Here is a 22826-nt window from a genome sequence, read left to right on the forward strand (position 1 = left end):
TACGATAGAGAGAGAGTATTTCACGGTTTCACGTTGCAGTAAGAGTAAACCGATTCTAGCGTTTTGTTCATTCTTTCTTAGCTTAAATGGTTTTAATTCTAATAAAGGAACTTTTTATTTGGGAAACCTTTCAGTTTTTTCCTTTAGCAAATAATATGTTTTAACGATATATAGTTGGGCTCTTCTCTCAGGTTCTAAGTCAAGAGAGAAGAGAGAGAGAGATAGAGACGGAGGGAGAGAGAGGAGAATAAACGTTTCGTTCAAGCGGGTAACGTTGTTCTCGTTTTTTACTCTTCTCCTAGTCGCTGTAGGGGAAGAAGGTAAAACGTTTCTAGAGTTTTATTCTTGTTCCCAGGCTTTATGCGGTGAGAGATTTTAAACGTAGTTTATTTGATCTAGTGTTTAGTCTCTTTTCCAGCCACTGAATTCTTTATCTTTCATTATGTTTTTCTGTTGCATTGTAAAACTGTTTTCGCAATTACTACCTTTTAATGAAGGATAGGATTGCGTGTTTCAGGTACAAATCACTTAAAGTTTCGATTTCAGTGAAATAAGTGCAAACAGAAAATCAAAAGTGATAAAGTGATATGCGCAAAGTGTTACAGTGTTGCGTTCGAGGGTTCGTCTGTTCGTGCCAGTTGTTCACCTAGTCCGATACCTCTTACAAGCTCCCAAGCCCAGGGGAGAAGTAATGTCGAAGGACTTATGGGTTCCACAGGCCTTGATCGACGAACAGACGTTTCCCTCGGTGGTTTCGGGTGTATCTACACACGTTGCCGACGTGATCGCCCCACCCACATAAAGACGAGAGAGCCCATTTATTCCTCGTCTGCGGAAGAGGTTTCTCGCAGAAACCATGGACCAAATCTTGCAGCTTTAAGTGCAAGTCGGTCCCTTCCGCGCAAGTCCAACGGCCTAGGTGTAGCCACTGGGTCAGTTCGGACTCGCTGCAGTCATCCGACGACTGCACACCTCCCAAGAGAGGCAAGGTAGTACCGCAACAGGCAGTAACTCCGTCTGTTGCCGCACCAGCTGTTTTAGACCCTCAGTCACAACGGACAGTAGCTCCGTTTGTTGCCGTCTTTGGTAGACCCTAGTGGTCCATGCTGCAGACTATGCAGTCTCAGCTTGCTTCCTTCATGCAGGAGTATCGTGCTGAGAAGGTTGACGCTGCACCTGTTAACCTACAACCTGCCACGGTTGTGCGCTCAGCAGATACTGCGGCTGCCAGCTCCCACACTCCTCCTGTGAGAGCTCCACCACCGATGCGCAGTCGACCCTGCCAGACGCATGTTCATGCTGCACCCTCCGTTGACATGCGTGAGCTACCGCATCAGTAGTGGGAAGGTGCTGTCAAGCTGCCGTGTTTTGACGCAATGCGGCATGCTCCGCAACCCACGGCAGTCCCTCCCACGCACCAGCACTCCGCTTTTGTTGTTGCCAGCTCCCACACTCCGACTGCGGAGAAGGTTGACGATGCACCCGTTGGCCTACAGCCTACCACGGTTGTGCGCCCGGCATGGCTGCCTGCTCCCACACTCTTGTTGTGAGAGCTCCTCCACCCATGCGCAATCGACCCTGCCAGACGTATGCTGACTCCCACAGACACACGGAGCACTCCGTTGCCGTGCGTGAGCTACCACAAGCTGCCGTGTTTTGACACGGTGTGTCAGCCTCCGCAACACACTGTGGTTACCGCCACTCGCCCGCAGCAAACTAGTCAGTCAGGAGTTGAGGCTTCCCCACACAGCTTTGGTTGTTGCCAACTCACAGACTGTCGAACAGTTACATGACGTTGCCTTCTGGTCTGCTACTAATACACCAGTGCTGTATGTCCTCACGCTCCTGTTGTGGTTGACAGTTCAGTTTTTGACAGTTCACAGACTGTCAAGCTGTTTCATAACGTTGCCTTCTGGTCTGCTGCTTATGCACCAGTGAAACCCTCACTGAGATAACCTAGCTTTTCTCGGACATGGTTCCTGTAGATGAGAAAGTGCTGTTCTCCCTCCTTCTGATATTCCCTTGAGGACTCTGTCATTTGGAGAGGAGCCTTAAGCTGCTTAGCCTCCTATGGACTTTAATTAAAGCATAACATGCTTCCAGGGAGGGTAAATGGTTCCGCTTCAGTCGCTAACCCCGTCTGTTGCCACACCTGCTCCCATAGACCTTGGGCTTTGTTGCAAGACATGCAGTCCAAGCTTAGTCCTTGATAGAGGATTTTTTACGGAGAAGAACCTTCTTGCCAACAACCTTCCTACCGGTTGGTTGTACGCCCTGTTGACGCTGAGATATCCTACTCACGTCCGCCAGTTGAGATGGTTCCTCCTCCGGTGCGACCCAGTGTGGGTTGCCAGTCGCACGTTGACGTTAAGCGACTCTCGGAGGTGGTTGTGGACGTTCAGTGTGTCACTAGGAAGACGTTCAACAACCAGCAGAGGTGACTTGTTGTGACGCAGTGCGGCAACCTCAGCAACCCGATAAGGGGTTGTCTGCACAACCCAGACAGTCTAGACAGTTTCGGGTTGTCGCTGTACTTCCTCGCTTCCCCATGGTTGACAGTTCACAGACTGTGCAGCAGTACCATGATCTTGTGTCTGGCTCCGTCACGCATCCACCAGTGCGACCGGATTCAGCGAGTCAGACGTTGCCCACTCCGTTGCCGTTTCCTCATCAGTTTCGGATGAGGAACCCTCTGATGAGGACATGGCTGAACAAGACGATCAACCCCCAGCCCTGCTATCCATCCAGAAGATGCTGAAGAAGGAACACGGCCCTGTCAGGCTGTGGATGAATCTGGTTAAGACACTGTCATCCGTGGTTCAATTGGTGTCACTTGGAAGACTACACCCCCGTCCTCTTCGGTTTCATCTAGCTCTTCACTGGAAAAGGACAAGACGCTAGAAGCGGTCTCGATCCCGGTTTCCGGAAGATAAGTCTGGTCTGACTGGATGAAAGGACTTTATCAACCTTTGATGGGGTCTTCCCCTGACTGTTCAGACTCCCAACCACGTTCTCTTCTCAGACGCATCGGACGTAGGCTGGGGTGCGACCTTAGGCGGTAGGGAATGCTCGGGATTATGGAACTCGAGTCAAAGGACAATGCATTTCAACTGCAAGAAGCTTCTGGCAGTACGTCTGACCTGGAAAAGCTTCAGGTGTCTCCTTCAAGGCAAAGTAGTGGAGGTGAACACGGTCAACTCCCTGCTTTGATGTACATCTCCTAGCAAGGAGGGACCTACTCTCTGACATGGTACGAGTTCGCAAGTGACCTCCTCTCCTGTTCAACAGGTCTAGACTTTTCACTAGTAACAAGTTTCTTCCAAGGCAACTTGAATGTCTTAGCAGATTGTCTCAGTAGGAAGGGACAATAATTCCAACATATTGGACCCTCCACAAGGATGTATGCAAGAGACTTTGGGTCACCTGGGGCCAGCCAACCATAGATCTCTTCGCAACCTCGATGTCCAAGAGGCTCTCAATACTTTGCTCACCTATCCCGGACCCAGCAGTAGTTCTTTTAGATGCCTTTCTACTTGATTGGTCTCATCTAGATCTATATGCATTCCCTCCGTTCTAGATTGTCAACAAGGTACTGCAGAAGTTCGCCTCTCACGAAGGGACAAGTGAACGCTAATTGCTTCCCTCTGGCCCGCGAGAGAATAACTTACCGAGGTACTTCGATGGCTAGTAGACGTTCCCAGAACTCTTCCCCTAAGGGTGGACCTGCTACGTCTGCCACGCGTAAAGAAGGTACTCCAAGGCCTCCACGCTCTTCGTCTCACTGCCTTCAGAGTATCGAAAGACTCTCGAGAACTAGAGGTTTTTCGAAGGAGGCAGCCAGAGCGATTGCTAGAGCAAGGAGAACATCCACCCTTAGAGTCTACCAATCGAAGTGGGAAATCTTTCGAAACTGGTGCAAGTCAGTATCCGTATCCTCAACCAGTACCTCTGTAGCTCAAATAGCTGACTTCCTCTTATATCTGAGGAAAGAGCGATCTCTTTCAGCTCCCACTATCAAGGGTTACAGAAGCATGTTGGCATCAGTCTTCCGTCACAGAGGCTTAGATCTTTCCAACAATAAAGATCTACAGGACCTCCTCAAGTCTTTTGAGACCACGAAGGAGCGTCGTTTGGTTACACCTGGTTGGAATTTAGACGTGGTTCTAAGATTCCTTATGTTAGACAGGTTCGAACCACTTCAATCAGCCTCCCTGAAAGATCTCACCTTTAAGACTCTTTTCCTGATATGCTTAACCACAGCTAAAAGAGTCAGTGAGATTCATGCCTTCAGCAAGAACATCGGATTCTCATCCGAAACGGCTACATGTTCTACATCTTGGTTTTCTAGCCAAACACGAGCTGCCTTCTCGGCCTTGACCAATATCGTTCGATATTCCAAACTTATCGTATGGTTGGAAATGAACTAAAAAGAGTATTATGTCCTGTAAGAGCTCTTAAGTTCTTTTTTAAAACCTTTACGAGGCCCGTCTGAAGCTTTATGGTGTTCAGTTAAGAATTCATCTTTGCCAATGTCAGAGAATTCTTTATCCTATTTTTATCAGACTGTTAATACGAGAAGCTCATTCCCTTCTGAATGAGGAAGACCAAGCTTGGCTGAAGGTAAGGACACACGAAGTTAGAGCTGTCACAACTTCCGTGGCCTTTAAACAAAATAGATCTCTGCAAAATATATTCGACGCAACCTATTGGAAAAGCAAATCAGTGTTCGCGTCTTTTATCTTAAGAATGTCCAGTCTCTTTACGAGAACTGCTACACTCTGGGACCATTCGTAGCAACGAGTGCAGTAGTGGTGGGGGCTCCACCACTACAATTCCCTAATTCCAGAACCTTTTTAATCTTTCTCTTGAAATATTTTTGGGTTGTCCGGAAGGCTAAGAAGCCTTTCGCATCCTACTTGATTTGGCGGGTGGTCAAAATCATTTCTTGAGAAGCGCCTAGATTAAAGGTTTTGATGAGGACCTTTAGTATGGGTTGCAACCCTTCATACTTCAGCTCCTAGGAGTCGCTCAGCATCCTATGAGGATCGCGAGGCTCAGTAAGGAAGACGTACTTAAAAAGGCAGAGTAATTGTTCAAGTCGTCTTCCTTACCAGGTACTTATTTATTTTATGCTTGTTATTTTGAATAACTGCTAAAATAAAATACGGAATACTTAGCTCATAATGTCAACTTGTTTTGCTGGTCTCTACCCACCCCCCTGGGTGTGAATCAGCTATATGATCATCGGGTAAGTTTGATATTGAAAAATGTTATTTTCCTTAGTAAAATAAATTTTTGAATATACTTACCCGATGATCATAAATTAAAGGACCCACCCTTCCTCCCCAATAGAGAACCAGTGGGACAGAGGAGAAAATTGGTTCGTTGTTGACATCGAGTACTTGAGTACCTACTTGACAGATGGCGCTGTTGATGTACACCCCCACCTGTATAGCGATCGCTGGCGTATTCCTCCCGTAGGTTTTTTCTGTCGGGCAGCAGGGATGCAGCTATATGATCATCGGGTAAGTATATTCAAAAATTTATTTTACTAAGGAAAATAACATTTTTTAGTTTAAAAAGAGCAGAAATATATGAACTTGATTGGTGTCTTCTAGGCAATTGATACTAATGTATCATGGCATCCCTATTCACATTCATAAGTAGAATAGACAAGCTTAATTTGTTCATTTTTTATCAACTTATTCTTCTATCTGTCAAGTGCTGTTATTATTGTGTGAGAAATGTGCTTTTTATCAGGATTTATGATTTATCCAAAGCAGTGCTTTATAGTGCTCATTGCATACTTAAATGCCGTATCACGAAATTTATCATACAGTTTTTATGTATCACTAAATTTGTCATACAGCTTTTATATGCTGACAAGGAGAATTACCATCACTGTGTTGCCAGAGAAATAACGATTATTTGAATGATAATTATGGGTAATGTTTATATGTAACCCCATCACTCATACTCTATGTGTCCACACTGATGGTCTTCAATTCTCCAAGGTAGTGCAATTTCTTATTTAACCAACAAAATATCAGAAATAGCATGGCACATGTGCCACCTGTAGACTACTGTATATCCTTCAATTACACCATAACTTTTCATGTGCTTGCAGTACTTCTAAATTGAGCTGAAATTCAAAGATGGTTTCCTTTACTTCAGGATTGTTAGTGTTCATCACATCTTTGGTTTTTAAAGATAATTGAGTTATAAGTAGTATTGTAGGCACTAGGAGGTGCTTGTTTACTTTTGCAGTCTTACCATTTGGATTTAACATTTAAGGGAATGGACACATTTTCATTGGAAATAGGAATAGCAGTGAGAAACAATTTGCCTTGTGAGAATGTCTAATGAAATGCTCCTCATCATCTCCCTAAATCTCTCGTGTATCTCCCATTCATACATAGCAAGCCTGGAGACATGATCCTTAGGGGTTACTAGTTTTTACATCTCAAATATTTGGTACTAGTTTGTTATTTCTTGCACCAGCTGACTTCCATGAAAATTAACTTGCCTTAGCTCTGTTATCAATGAGCTTATCCATAATTATAATGATCCTTGTTACCAGAACCATGGTCATTGATCTATCTTAACATCCAAGCGATCTGAATCACCAGCTGACTTCCATGAAAATTAACTTGCCTTAGCTCTGTTATCAATGAGCTTATCCATAATTATAATGATCCTTGTTACCAGAACCATGGTCATTGATCTATCTTAACATCCAAGCGATCTGAATCCTATGAAGTCTCAGTCACCACTCAGGAGCACTCAGAAGCATGTTTTGTTATATAGAAATTCATGATATGTAAAATGTGTGACTTCCTTCCTGGTTCTCTGATCTCATAGCCTCATACTCAGGCTACAAAAAGTGAGGCATAGTTGATGCCTACGTGAAGCTCCAAGTGGCACATGGATTGTGTTGTTCCCACAGTATACTGATCTTCTGTCTGTTAGACAAGTTTGTATTTAAAGACCATAAATGTATACAGTCAGGCCCCACTCTTCACGAGGGTTAGGTAACAGAGAAAGGTGCAAATTTGCGTATCTTTGGTGCCCTAGTGTGGGACTGCTCCTAACCTAACAACTCATTGCCCATTTACCTACACTTGGATAATTAACACATTAAGTATTGCCTAATATTGTTTTTACTAGGTTTCTATCAGGGTATAAATAGTGTGTTTCCTGATATACCTGAAGACCTTGATGTGCCCATGAATGAATTCAGTGTTTGAAGTCGAAGCCATCCTAAAAAAACTAGAGATGGAAAGCCCCGGGATACGATGGAATAACTGCTGAGATGATACTGACCGAAAATGAAGTGACTCCCAGACTACTTACAAGATTATTTTGTAGAATTTGGCATGAAGAGGCAATATCTGATGAATGGGAGTTTAGAAGTGTTGGTGAAATTAGCAAAAAAAAAAAAAAAAGGAGAACACGCAGGATTTAGAAAAGGTAGAAGTTGCATTGACCAAATTTTCATTTTGAGACATGTACAGCAATTCATAGAATATAGAAATCCCCTTTTGATGGCATTTATGGATTATGATAAAGCCTTTGATAGTGTGCACCGGCCAATTTTGTGGAGAGTCCTGCGTTATTATGGAATTCTTCGTAAATATGTAAATTCGATTAAGTCTGTTCATGAGCATAGCAAGTGCAAAGTTAATGTTAATGGAGGCTTTTCAAATGAATTTCCAGTGAACAGCGGAGTACACCAAGGGAATGTGTTGTCACCTTTGTTGTTTATCCTCCTCATGGATTTTGTAATGCGTAGAACAGTCAGGATTGGACTGGATTGATGAAAGGAATTTAGCAGACCTAGAGTATGCTGATGATGCTGTCCTTGTTAGCAGAACACCACAGGATTTGCATTGCTTGCTTACTGGAATGGATGAAATATCACACGAGGTTGGGCTGAAGATAAATAGAAGAAAGACAGAGATGATGAGAATGGAGTATGCAATGGAAGATGAAATATCATTGGAAGGAGAAAGGGTTAATGAGGTAGAATCATTTAAATATTTAGGAACTATGATCTCCAATACAGGGTCTTTAGAATTAGAGTTTAGTGAAAGATGGAAAAAGCAAATCAGACAATGGCTAGGTTAAGTAAAACTTGGGAATCAAATCGCCTGAAATTAAATATAAAAATCAGACTATATATCAGTTTAGGGAGATCGGTGTTACTCTATGGACATGAGTCATGGTATGACAATGAAACGATCTCCAGTAGATTTAGTAGATTTGAGAACAAAGCCCTCAGAAGAATATTGGGAGTTAAATGGCAGGACAGGATTAGAAATGAAACTATAAGAGAGATTACTCGAGTGCCATATGTGGATGAGTTCATGATGAAGGGTAGATGGAGATGGCTTGGGCATGCTCTTCGCACTCACCAAGAGAGATTAGTTTACTAAATGTTCAGCTGGGCTCCACAAGGCACTAGAAGAGTTGGAAGACCCAGGCCTACATGGCTAAGAACTATGAAGCACGAAGTAGGATATGATGAATGGAGAAGTATTGAATTAAAAGCTCAAGATAGAGACAACTGACAAAATCTAACCGAGACCCTTTGCGTCAGTAGGCGTAGGAGGAGATGATGATAAATAGTGTGTAATTAAATCGGTAAGTGTTCAATATATGTGCACATGTGTATACTACATACTGGATATGGTAAGGGTACAGTACAGTATGTAAAACTACAGTGCATAGTCGTTATGCTAACCGAAACTATAATTTTACTGATGTGGTCATCATACAATTATGACAAAACACTGATGTTCCTATCTAGTAATACTGTATCTTATAACACTCGCTGCTACTGTAGTGTATATTACTGTAATATATATACAGTAATATCACTACAGTACAGCCTAACTGTGCAGTAAGTGTTCGCTGTTTTCGTTCAGATGACTTGACTACTTTGACAACTCACCGCATATGTAGCCTACATTCATATACTGTACAGTATTGTAGAGTACAGTATGTAGTTAATAAAAACTCTTTAGTGTAATACTGTTCTATACAATAAGTATACAATTTAAGAGTAACAAGTGTACAAATTTTATACGACGACCACTAACTCTTTCGTTATAGGGTTGTACGTAGCGGCTTGAAGCACAATGCTATTCCTGATGCGTCGGCTCTTGCTTTGTACTGTCCGACATCTACAGTAACCCGTTAATAATATTTATCCCATCTTCTATTTCAATGGGTTAGAAAATTAAAAGATAATGATAGTAGTAACGTTACAGTGAACCCTCGCTACTTCGCGGTTCGACCATCGCGGATTCACCACTTCGCGGGTTTTTTCCATAACATATATATATATATACATATCGCGGATTTTCCGGAAATTTCGAAAATACCGCGAAATCTGAAGACCCCCAAATACGATATTTCGTTACCTGTAATTCCATTAATACTGTAATTAGTAATATCTGCTCTTACTGATTGTTCATTGCATTACATATGATATATAATTCAGCACAGAAAGAAATAAAACACGAAAAGAGAATGTGATCATACGATAATACAGTACTGTATACAGTACGTAGTAAAATTAAATCGAACAAGAAACGCAAATCAGATGCAGTCATACCATATTAGAATGGTGTAAGGCTGCTGATGGCTACTACTGTACTACAAATGTAATGGATGTGCTTCTTTTCCATGAATCTTTTGTATGTATACGTACGTAGTACTGCATCCAATAATATTCTTTGTTGCAAAAATCACATTTCGAATAAGCGTACGAGAGAGAGAGAGAGAGAGAGAGAGAGAGAGAGAGAGAGAGAGAGAGAGAGAGAGAGAGAGAGAGAGAGAGAGAGAGAGAGACACACATCCTACAAAAGAATAAAATAGCATACGTAAAGCTATTATTATTATTGTTATTATTATTATTATTGTTGTTGTTGTTAATAAAATTATGATTGTTATTATTATTATCATTATTATTATTATTATTACAGTACTGTATTATTATCATTATTTATTATTATTATTATTAATACTGCACGTACGGTATGCGCGGGGTATCTTGTACTTTGAGTTGGTAACCTACGCATCATATACTGTAAGACGGGTTGTGATTGGTTCAAGCGCTGATAGATGACGAATCAGAACTCAAGTTTTGTTATCTAGCCTGTGATTGGTGTTTTGCCCGCATCTCCAGCTTCCAGCATCTAGGTTCTCGCGGGCCCGGGTCGTCCACTTTCTCTTACGGCGTATCGCTGAGTAGACGTTCTTAAGTTTGTGAAGTTTAATCTGTGCTGTGTGCGACCTTTTTAAGTTGAACTTTTTGTTAAATCCTACTGTACAATGCCTCCCAAGCGTTCTGCTTCTACTAAGGCTGGTAGTGATCCTAAACGCCACCGAAGGATGATGACGATTGCTGAGAAGGTTACGCTTCTCGATATGTTAAAAGACGGTAGAAGTTACGCGGCCGCGGCGCGCCATTTTGGAATCAACGAATCTACTGTTCGCTATATCAAGAAGGACGAGGCGAACATTAGAAAGACGGCTGCAATCACCTTTAGCAGATCAGCGAAGCGAGTCGTTACAACGCGTAATAAAACGATCGTACGCATGGAAGGTGCTTTAGCCGTGTGGATTGCCGACTGCCGGAAGAAGAACATAGCCTTGGATACGAACACCATCCGAACAAAGGCTTTGAGCTTGTATGAGAATTTTGCTTCAAAGGAACCTCAAGACGACGACGGCAACCATGCTGAAGAAGATGATGATGCAGATGATCCTCAACCAGGGACATCCACTGATTCCCAGCCTCAGAAACAACGTTTTTCCGCCAGCAAAGGATGGTTCGCGAATTTTCAGAAACGCTTTGCCCTGAAAAGCGTTTCCCTGCATGGCGAGGCTGCTTCGGCTGACACTGCCGCTGCTGAAACTTACGCGAACCAGACATTCAAGAATATTATCGCCGAAGGTGGATACAAGCCGGAACAAGTGTTTAATATGGATGAGACCGGCTTGTTTTGGAAGAGAATGCCGTCGCGAACTTTCCTGTTCAAAGAGGAAGCCAAAGCCTCTGGCTTTAAAGCATTCAAGGATCGCGTTACCCTCGTGATGTGTGGCAATGCTGCTGGATTTTTGCTAAAGCCGGGGCTTATTTATAAGTCGAAAAATCCTCGCGCTTTGAAAAATAAAAATATGAATCTCCTTCCCGTGTACTGGATGCATAATCAAAAAGCATGGATTACGAAGATGCTGACCTCCAACTGGTTCCTTCAGTGTTTTATCCCGCAAGTCAGCAAATATCTCTTAGAGAAGGGCTTGCCATTCAAGATCCTTCTCCTTATGGATAACGCTGGTGGACAGGCAACTGACCTGTCGCATGAGGGCATTCAGGTTGAGTTCCTGCCACCCAACACCACGTCATTAATTCAACAGATGGACCGGGGGTTATCAGGGCGTTTAAGGCCCTCTACACGAAGAATACCTTGGCGGACCTCGTTGCGTGTGTGGATGCTGCCCAAGATGATGAGGATGAAGATTTTAACTTGAAGGCGTACTGGCGGCAGTATACCATAGCCACGTGCCTGCAGAATATTCAGAAGGCACTGCAAGAGATGAAACCTGCAACCGTGAATGCGAGCTGGAAGAAGTTGTGGCTCCAGATTGTTTACGACGACGAGGGATTTACACCTGCTGAAATCCAACACTCTGCAATACGCAAATCTGTGCAGTTGGCTGCCATAATTGGAGGTGACGGGTTTGGCGACATGACGACTGAAGACGTCGACGAGTTGTTGGACTGCCATTCCCAGCCCCTAACTGACGCAGACCTCGAAGACCTGACGAAATCGGCAAGCGAAGAAGAGAGTGAAACCCAGGAAGAGACCCAAGAAAATGTCGAAGAAACGGGCTTAACATTAGAACGGCTTGCCAAGGCCTGCAACCATGCGAAGGAGTTGAAAGAAATGTTGCAAGAGTGGGACGAGGATATGGTTCGGTCGATGCAATTCTGCAACAAGGTTGATGACATAATGACTCCCTACAAGATGCTCTTAGATCGAAAAAAGAAGCAGCGGCAACAACTTCTGATCACAATGTTCTTCCAGCCTCGCAAAAAAGAGCCAGTTCCTCCTGCTAGTACGCCTTCGGAAGAAATTGAAGAAGTTTCCCAGGAAGAAGTTGAAGAGGTGTCCCAGGAAAAGACACCTCTGTCTGAAGAGACGTAAAATACTACCTGGCTGCACAGTAGAACACATCATCAGCTTCATCATCATCATTTCTACTGTGCAGCAAATTCATCGCCATCATCATTCAAGTTTTTCTTGAACTTCTTTCGTGGTGAGTACAGTAACAATCTTTATTTTTTACTTTAATATTCTGACATTCTAATATTTGTGCCTGTTTTATAGTTTAGTACTGTATGCATTAAGTTAAAGGGAAGGTTTTAAAAGTCTATATGTTGTAACCTATCATATTTTTTTTTGTTTAAAATTTACATTTGTACGTACGTAAAACAATCTCTCTCTCTCTCTCTCTCTCTCTCTCTCTCTCTCTCTCTCTCTCTCTCGTAAATTGTTTTCCTGCTTTGCTACGTACAGTATGTACTGTATGATTTTATATAGATACGGTAAATTATATTTGTACTAATAACATATTTTGTAAATGCTTTTACTGTAAATATCATTATTTATCACTTTCATCATGCGCGTTAAATGCCTTGTTTGTTCTGAGCGTGGTTGTTTACTGAGCGTACAGTACTTTATGATGCCGTCGTTTCAGGCGGCGTCATAAAGAAAAACATTTCATTTGAAAGTCCTAAGAAAAATTGAGTACGTAAAACATTGGTAATAAAAAAATCAACATACTGTATAATCAATATAATCGATGCAAAAACTAACCTATACATATATGTGTACACTAAATGAGTTTGTTTCTTCATTATGATCAGAGATGAACGTAAACAAAACATTGGTTGCCATTTTTTATCGTGCTTTTTAGGTGTTTAGGAAACGCATGATATAAAATCGCCTTTAATATTTGTGCCTATTTTAGTTTAGGGTGCTGTAGCACATGCATTAAGTGTTCTGTACATTAAAGGGTGGTTTGTTAACAGTACTACGTACAAGGGAAGGTTTTAAAAGTCCGAATATACATGTTAAATAAATAGGTAAATATGATGTCACTACTTCGCGGATTTTCACCTATCGCGGCCGGGTCTGGAACCTATCTACCGCGATAAACGAGGGTTCACTGTATAATAATTGCGTATACTCGTACAGCTACAATAACAACATATTAAGAATTTCCTAAGCTTCATAATCAAGCACCATAGAGCTAAAAACTATAAATTATCGTGCATTGGCAACATGAATGAAACTCCGGTTAACGGGTATTCTAATTACATATTGTTCATTAATAGGGTAGTAGTTTGGAAGGATTGATTTAAAATCATAGAATATACTCATTTTAATTATGGTATATTTACCTGTAATTTTTTCTTCCTTTAGTTATAGTATGACTGTTGTGTTGTTGGTATGCTAGCCTAGTTATCCAAAACCTAGAATTTTCCATATTTTTAATTAACATTTCTACTTGCATAGTAGTTTGAAAGGATTAACTTAACATATAATATGCTCCCTATAATCTTCTACTGTAGTTGGGTTTAAGTAAAAAATATAAGAATTGATTTTATCTTTACAGAATTACAATACTTCCGTCACCAAAAAATTGAGAATTGTGTTTTATTTTTATACTCTCTTCAACAGTAATTCAGCCTATTTTATAAGTCAAAAACATAAATATCTTAGTAATAATATTTTCTTTAAGGAAATGTGAAATATCCTTCAGTAGCAGGCCTTAATTAGCTGATTTGGAAAGCATAAACATAAGCAATGGAAAAGATTGTAATTGTATATCTTTTTATTTACAAATGCGATACTAAAATGTGAATATTACATGCATTATTATTGGATACAGTTAAGTGAAACACCAGTTTAATCATAGTCTGGTGTATTTCAAATATAGTTGTAATTTTGTACTACAGTGCACAGCAAGAGCTGAGGTAAGCCGGTTGGGGAGATAGGAAAGTGGTGTGAAGCAAGCTCAGTACAAAGGAGTGCGTGCCATTTGAAATCATCGCACCATGAGATTTTTTATCACAAATATTTTATTTTTTATTTAATAGGTATCGCAGTTCTTCATGTCGTTTATAAGTGAAATCGCTAAGTATAAACTCACGTAAAGTGTGAGCTGACTGTACATATGGTATACGAGTGATAGGTTTCTATGTAAACTAATTTTGTTATTTAAGCACTCATTATATATTTATAAGTCATCTGCACATGTCTCCTTACATTGATAACAGTACTTAGCATAATTGTGTGGTAATTTAGATGTATTGTAGTTTACTCCTTGGAGCTACTGCAGTAATTTGGCTGTTCTTCAACCCTCACCCTTGTTCCCAAGATGCATCTCAGCCGCAGCAGTCCGTTTATTGTTTGCTTTAAGTTCTTTTTTGTTGAACTAACCTGTGAATGTGTGCGGCCCTGGCCTCACTGGCAGATGTTTCAGAACGACGGCGGAGATGGTCAGGGAGTACGAAAGCTGTCAGTATTGATGAAACGGACGAAGCAACAGAATTAGAAGATGACGAAACTTTAATGGAAGACCCTAAATTGAAGGTATGGGGAATTCAGCTTACCTGGTACTGTATATATTTTTATCTAAAATTTGACAGATATATGTGCTCATAGTACTGTACTGTAAATTGATTCAATTGTCAATTACAGCATTCTGCTTTTCACTCAACATATTTTTTGTAATGTACAATAATCCCTTAGTAATCTATGAACACTGAATTTTTTTTATTTTGATTTGCTTTATGAAAATAAGTAAAGATTAGGATGAAATTATTGTTGAATAAAATCTTTTGGAAATCAAACTAATTAATTGGGGTAATATTAAATAAGTATTGTGATAGTGCCATAAAAGAGAGCTTGAAAGAAAAGATTTTTTTATGTAAATGAATGAGAAGTGATTTATAGAAACCAGTATTTATCCTGAGAAAAAATGAAGAAAATTTTAAAGGGTGCGGTAATATTGAATGATTGAAATGCTTACTTCCAAAAACTATAATGTTATTGCTGAGAGGGAGACAGAAAGATTTTGTATAATAAATCAATGAATTTTCTTTACATTTTCTCAGGAAGAGACACACTTAAGGTTCATTACTACTGTATCATTTATTCTGTGTAAAATTCTGACAACCCTCACAAGTGTTGTTCACAAGAGAGGATACAAGCATTATCTATCATTGTTATCGCTACAGTATACGGCTTGGATTTGATTATGAGGGAATTTCATTAAAACCAACATACTGCATACAAACTGAAAACAGTTTTTATAGATACTATGGGTGACTATAGACATTTTCTTTATTGTTTTGACTATTTTGACTTGTTTTACCTTTGTATTTGTTAGATTCCAGGTATTATTTTTTCTTTTGTAACAACTTTCAGAAAGAAGAAGTAGAGCTTAGTAAAATTGCAACTGGTATTGGCAAAGTTTTTCTACAGCAAGTAAAAGAAAGAGAAAAGATTAGGGCATGGAAAGCTACACATTTAGATCCACGAAATGCTTCACGCTCACCAGCAGCAGATCGTGAGCCAGGCAACAAATTGCGTTTTGGAACATCTCTTAATGCATGTAAGTGTAAATTTTTTCAGTCTCAAAGACCACAATTGTCAATATTTTCAATGTTATCATTATACTTTTCTAAGAATATGATGATAAAAGGTTATTTAGTTTTTTTAAGCTTAGGAACCTAATAATAAAGGGTTATTTAGTTTTTGAGACCAAAATTAATTGCAGTAGTCTGTATAATTGTTTTTAACAAATTTAAACATTCATATTGTTTTGCGATTTAGATATCTTTGTGTATAATCCTTCAAAATTCCATCTATGTTTCTAGTACTATATTGTATTCATAGCTACAAATGGTCAAATAAAGACTATGGCCAGTATAAAAGTAAAGTATAAAGGTGTTTGGGGGCTCACAAAAGCATTGTTGACAGCACCTTCCCGAATGACAGACCACAATCGACCTTGGGGGCCAGAGGATGATGAATTTGACAGGGGTTCTTCGTATCGATGTTCTACAGGGCGATCCTCTGCTACTATACCTTCTTACAACGGTATGTAGGCAATATTTGTTCAAAGTTTAGTTCTTTAAGGATACATCAAAGAAATTTACTTGAAAAGTATCTTATTTCTATGAACCTTCCCTGGTGTTTAAATTGCTTCTCTCTCGAAGCTATAGTTGCTTAATGTTGGTGTCTATCCTAAAACTAGAAATTTCCTTTTTTTCCCTTGCAGTAGTCCTGACCCTCGAGTATAATACTATATTGGGATCATTGGGTGGGTTAAAGACCGTTCATGAATGGCAGAAGCAAGGGACTGTGACAATGTATTTGAGACTGACCATATATAGCCTACATATACTTATACAATATACTGTAATCAGTGCCCAAGCCCCCTTTCCACCCAAGCTAGGACTCAGCTGGTAGCCCTATAATCTCCCCCAAATCCCTCTACCCTTAGCTCACAAGGATGGTGAGGTTGCAGATGCTACAAAAAACTACAGCGTACAGGCTCTTTTTTTATAATATTGGTTAGGCGAAGCGGTAATTATTTTGCCTTCCCAACTTTCCGAGGTAAAAATAATTTTAATGCATAAATTTCTCCTCTGTTTTTTCACATTTCTTCTCGGGGGAAGGGTGTCAGCAGTATTATAACTCAGAAAATAGATTCCTATGCCCCGTAAAGGCTGTTAGTTGTTGTTCAGACAAAACTTAATATATTAGGGGAAAGGTTTCCAATAAGTTTTGTGGGGTTAGAATTTCAAAGTGCCCTTTCTCCAAGAATGCTTTGTCTTTTCTTATTAAAATTTTAGTGACAGATGCTCACAGAGAATTAGATCCTGGTCAAATGAAAGACCTGAAAGTTCAAGTTCATTAGAAGTGTAGCTTCTTTTCTTTATTTTTGTTGAAATATTTCTTTAGAAAGGGGTTTGGCTGCAGTTCAGTGATGTACCCAGTTTATTTTTGCTAAACATTGTTTGAGAAGCTTGGTTTGTTAATAAGAATTTCTGGACACTGAGTTCTGTTGGAGCTGCAGGTGATGCAGTTCAGTAATAATTTTTTCTTTTAACATTTTTGAAAGATGTGAATTTAGTTATAGTTTTAATTTCGTAAAAATAAATTCAGGGTGATGAGTACTATAGTAAATAAAAAGTTTTTAAAAGTTAAATGTTGATATTTCTAAGAGGAATTTTCAAGTTTTAAAATTCTTTATATTCTTTTAAGATTTAGCCTCTTGAGACTTTAGTTTCCCCTCTTTTAGTCTTTCTTTCACTATCCCACCATCTCAATGTGAGAGTTAGCAATGTGGATGTCAGGGGAGATTCATAGAAATGAACAGAACTTTAATAGTGAAATTACTTATTTCTATAATCACCTGGCATTCATAAACATGCCTATCGCCCACCTCTCTACTGAATAGTGATGTCAACAGTACTTTCGACTTTGATGCTAAAAAACAAAGGGTATGGTTTACCATAGCGGTTGTGTTGCCATGCACTGCCATATGATACTAATACAGTATACTACACTAGAGGACAAGACTATTGCAAATGAAGCAAACAAGTATTTTATTTTTAGGGTTAATGTCAACATGAAGCCAAATTTGAGAGAAAAGTAATATTAATGCCAGGTGAGTATAGAAATAAGTAATTTTGTTATTATAGTTGTTTTATTTTTTAGAGAAGTTCATGTTATAAGGGATGTTTATAATTTCTGTTTGTACAGTACAGTATACTGTAATTTAGTCAGCCAACATTAAATTTTCTCATGTTGCTAGAAATAAATGGTCCTCATTTGAAGTTGTTCTTAAAAATATGCTACATAATTTTAAGTAGAGATGTTATTACTATTTTTTTTATATAAAACTTGGTGGGTATATGTTAAAAGAAATTATTATAATGCCACCATTGTGAATGGTTACTCTTCCTTCTATAGCAAGTACAGCAGGTTCTTAAACTATGGTAATATTAGGCAAAAAGATAGTTTTAACACAGCATTTTATTCATCTTAGTCAAAAGTATTGATCAGTTATAATTCAGATTTATTTCATGACAAAGCCATAACTCATAAAAAGTCATACATTTGTAGTCATAGAAAAATGTCCCAGAAACTACCGTTTTTATCTAATATACTGACAAGAACAGTATTGTATTAGTATTGCACAAGAGCCACCTGGCTCTTTAGCTGCTTTGAACTTGAGGATTCAGGAGGCACATATGAATTATAATACTATCTGTGATCTTTATGTGCCTGCTATATAAAAGACTACAGTTTCTGAGACATTAAAAGACTTGAGAATGTGGAAATTTATGTGATTGAGTGGCTTATTTTTCGCAGTTTCTAGTCAGGATTCACAACATAGGAAATATCAAATTGAAATACCAAGCATAGTTGCCTGATCTACAAAATCATTGGGGATATCCAATTGTCTCATATATTGGTGGGTTTGACATAATGATTGTAAAGTGAACCCATTCATTACAATTGCAATAATCTTAACTTTGTTCCAGGCACTCAGTGATATGTTTAAATCTTTTTTTATTACATGTACTATTATATTCTTAATTGTTGGACATTGCATCTAATTAAGAACTGCAAAAGGTATTTTTTTTCATCATATTTTGGTACCTATAGAATACTTTTATCTTTAGTACACTTTAGCTTTTGAGGGAGTAACATTAATATGAAGAAGTCTTTGTGTGTCGGTTTATGGAGTGATATATAATTATATTTTTTTTACATACTTGCTGTACTTGATGTAAATCCTGTTCCATCCTTCTGACCTTTCCTAAATTGCCCTAATATTCTTTTCTTCCGTCAGTGTGAATTATTGTATAACAAGTCATCAGTTTATTTATGTAGTATAATTTTTGTTACTTGATATGGGATGCCTGCATGCATTTTAACTAATACTTAACGAATTTACAAAAGTTAGTACAGTAACTTATATTTGTGTTAAAGCTATGGAGGCAGTGAGAAAATATTTCTGACATTTATTTATAATATACTACTGTATATAGATTAAACTTGGTGACTTGCAAAAACTTGGTTAAGGGTGTTTTGGAAAAGATAAAGTTTCATATTTCTTAAAATCTCAATAAGCTGTAATGTTCAGTTATCAGTTTCAGGTGCTACTGGACTTTTTCTTGAGATGGTTGTAATTCAGTTGTTAATGGCAAGATGTAAATGTGGACAAATAATTTGCTTATTTAACACACGAAATTAGATAAGAGAGCCCCCATATATTTATATTAATATCATGCCCTATTTTTTGCATGGAGTACTTTTCTTTACACACTTTACAATTTTTGTCCAAACTCTATGTCACTGCAAGTGCATTATTGTCACAATTTAAAGCAACCCACAATAACTTTTGGTCAAAAGATAAGTGTTAATTGTAAGAATGGGATTTCACATACTACTAAGAATATTGAAAGAATAATCACCCAAATCATTTAAATACAACAACCTCTCAACCATATTATATGCTTTCAGTGTCTGATAGAGAGGCTAAATTGGATCAGAAATAAAGACTACTAAGTATTACTTACACTTCAACATTCATTATATCACACAGCCAACAGTAGTACCGTATAATGATAGAGGGCCTATTCTTTGAATTTAAACGATTTACTTGCAAATTTCATCACTTCTGAAAACATAGTCTTGCAAAAACATGATGCATAATAAAGCTTAAAAGTTTAAAGTCTGATAAGCTGAGATATTACTTAATAATAGAATACATTTTGTATATGGGGCTGTTTCTTTTTTTCATTATCATTACATAAATTACAGTTGTCACTAGTGGAGTATGAGATTGCTTTTGCTTTATTGCCATGAAGTGAATTACAATTTGTCCCAATTTTTTTTCAAGACTTTTGGTATAAAGATAATCGTTCATTAAATTTGCTGATTTTTGCATAAATCAGTGGTTAATGGTATGACAAGGTATTCGTGCTATGATACTTGTGAATGTTCACTTTTTATTTATTAGGGTGGGTGTTTGAAGTTGGATTGACTCACCTTTTTATTGCTGTGTTTTAAGTTTCACATGCATAGCCTGTCTTTAATATCATTAGAAATGCATGTTTCAAGTTACTTTTCTTTTAGGTTTGTATATTTACTTCATGCTTTAAATTTTAACTTTTTAATGGTTTGCTAGATCCAGGTCGTAGGTGGGAAGTTCTTTGCTTGTTTCAATAATAATGCTAAAGAATTTTTTTTCATGATTCATCCTCAATTATTGCATAATGATTAGGCCAGTTCTTACCATGATTTATCAAGAGAACAGCCAATTTCTTTTTTATTTTGCTATATTAAGTATTATAGCTATTAACTTTTGATAAAAAGGGCTTTGTCTTACTATTGCTAGGTATTGCACAGCTTTTTTTCACTTATAATTGGCTGGTCTCAGCATTTTTTTTTTTATATAATTTGTGTTTGCATGTTTCTTACTGACCTAGTTATTTTGTTTTCTCCCTCCTCCCCTGCCACCCTTCCCTTTATATATTGTCGTCTGCCTGTTTATCCTCCACCCTTGACCTTGTCCAAATGCCTTTGCTATGACCGTCTTACTTTGACAATACCCCTTTATGTATACTGTATTGAATTGGTGATGGACACTGTAATAACATCTGAATATTTTTATAAATATTGTTATACCGTATATTGGTTATGATTCACGGATTTTAACGTGATGGCTTGGATGACTATGAAATCATCCTTCGATGTATCCTAAATTTGAAATCCTGACGGACGAAATTCCTGACCTCATATAATCGATTACCTCATTGATGAACTCATTAACCTGGACATTACCCAAATCCACACTGGAATGTGACCCAACTTCCTGAATCCATATAAATCCTATAATAACCTCATGGTTAAAACCTCTTAATCCTTCATAATCAATGTCCTTATATCTATCAATCCTTGTCCCAAATCCCAACTGCCTTATCCTATAGTTGTATCAGCCCTCCGAGGGGAACCTAAACCGGGTTATGGACTCAAGTCGTCCACTCTACCCGCAGCCGGACGCAATGGTGGCTCAGCTGGATTAATCGTGAGTAACTATACATGCTAAAATTTGGTTAGATGTACTTTCTTCTTTCACTTTCAACTTGCACTGCATGGAGGAATAGTTTTCATCATGAGAATGGCATTGGTACTCCCTTCTTTACAAATAATGAAGTTCTTCTTGAACCTAAGCCTGTAGAAAAGCAGCACTGTCCACTATCATTCAAATTGAGTGAGTCATTTATTTTTAATATCATTCCCTAATGCTTATCTTATGAAACAACTATCCTCCTTGCCATGCAATGACCATAACTGGGAGTTTTTTAACTGACTTTTGCTGGCCTTTTATGGCCCTCCAGTTGTGAGCTCCCTCAGGCAACCTCCCAAGCCTGGCTACGGTTTCTCACCACGCAACACCTTCTACCGTCAAGGTCTTGGATCAATTTCTGCGCTTCATGTAAGTCACTGCTTTTACACGCTTATTGCATCACTTTCTTTTTCTAAGTCATGTAATCAGTTTGTTGTTATTATTTTTACCATTTACTAATTCAGTTTTGAGTAATGCAGTACTTTACTGTAGTTGTAGTCAACTTTCGCTGCAAATCAACACTGTGTCACTTTTTTATCCGCTAATCAAGTATTCAGCCATTTCTCTTCTATGTAATGCTGTTACAATTTTTTTGTAATTAACTAGTATTATCAACTGTGCATGCAAGGCTTTACTGAATTTGTTCTTTTTTTATGTTAGTGCAGGTATTACATAACTCCCCCAGAAATATATTTTTTCATTCTTTACAAGAAAAAATGTTTTGCCCTCCAAATAATAACATTGGTAGCTATACTATAAAGATATTAAATAATCTATACCTGAGTTTAATAAGAATACATATTCCATATACAGTGCTTTGAATAGTTTCATCCGTACATTTGTGTTGCTTGTGGGTAGTCGAATAGAAGTTAAGAATTCTAACTTTGTGACCTTGTTATCCTGCTAGATAATAGCAATTTTTGTTGCCTGCCAAAATAGCTTGTTTTATTTTCAAAGCTAGATGCAGAATGCCAGGATAGGGTAGTTGAAGAATTCCATACTGACTATTGAAGAAACATTCGCTTAATGTAACATTTCACGAGTATATAATACATAATTTTATTTACAGTATAATCTTGAAATAGTTTGTTAAATTGAAAGATCTTTTTCTCATTAAGTTACATAATAATTATTCACTTTTGTAAATATGAGTTTCATTCTGTACAAGAATAAAAAAAAAAAAATAGGGATCATTTATTATACTCATTGATGACATTAAAAGAGAAATTAACTATCACGTTATTTAATTGCTTAGAATGCTTTATCTTTAATGTATTGGCAACAATGCATGGTTACGCATTGGTGCTTTTGAGTATTTTGCATTCCTCTTCACTTTTAACTCTAACCTGTAAGTTTGTGTACAGTACTTGAACCTGGACAATAGTACTGTACAGAAGTGGTACAGTAAGTGCATCGTATTCCAAACAGACACAAGGAAGCTATTAATAAATAATGATAGATGTTAAGTTTGCCCTTAGAACTGTTATAAGAATACGTAATACTTTTAGTAAGGTGGTAATTATCTCAATGCTTTACACATTAAATTTTATTTATTTCTTTGAACCAACCCTTACGTTCGTATTGCTTCTCTC

At 38.3% G+C, this 22826-nt stretch overlaps 1 protein-coding gene across 14 annotated transcripts in view; it reads left to right on the forward strand.

Moving 5' to 3' along the window:
* Positions 1–22826, forward strand: part of LOC137658521 (actin-binding LIM protein 2-like) — a 499957-nt gene that overhangs the window by 438088 nt on the left and 39043 nt on the right. For 6 of the 14 annotated variants that reach the window (XM_068393310.1, XM_068393309.1, XM_068393300.1 and 3 more), the window contains 4 exons: positions 14554–14672; positions 15510–15696; positions 16065–16184; positions 21095–21192. In XM_068393310.1, coding sequence (XP_068249411.1) covers positions 14554–14672; positions 15510–15696; positions 16065–16184; positions 21095–21192 — 524 coding nt within the window. Of the gene's footprint in view, positions 1–14553; positions 14673–15509; positions 15697–16064; positions 16185–21094; positions 21193–21505; positions 21604–22826 lie in introns of all 14 variants that reach the window. The other 8 variants (XM_068393301.1, XM_068393313.1, XM_068393303.1 and 5 more) reach the window with 7 other exon arrangements.

Source organism: Palaemon carinicauda, chromosome 19 (assembly GCF_036898095.1).
Source record: "Palaemon carinicauda isolate YSFRI2023 chromosome 19, ASM3689809v2, whole genome shotgun sequence".
Lineage (NCBI taxonomy): Eukaryota > Metazoa > Arthropoda > Malacostraca > Decapoda > Palaemonidae > Palaemon > Palaemon carinicauda.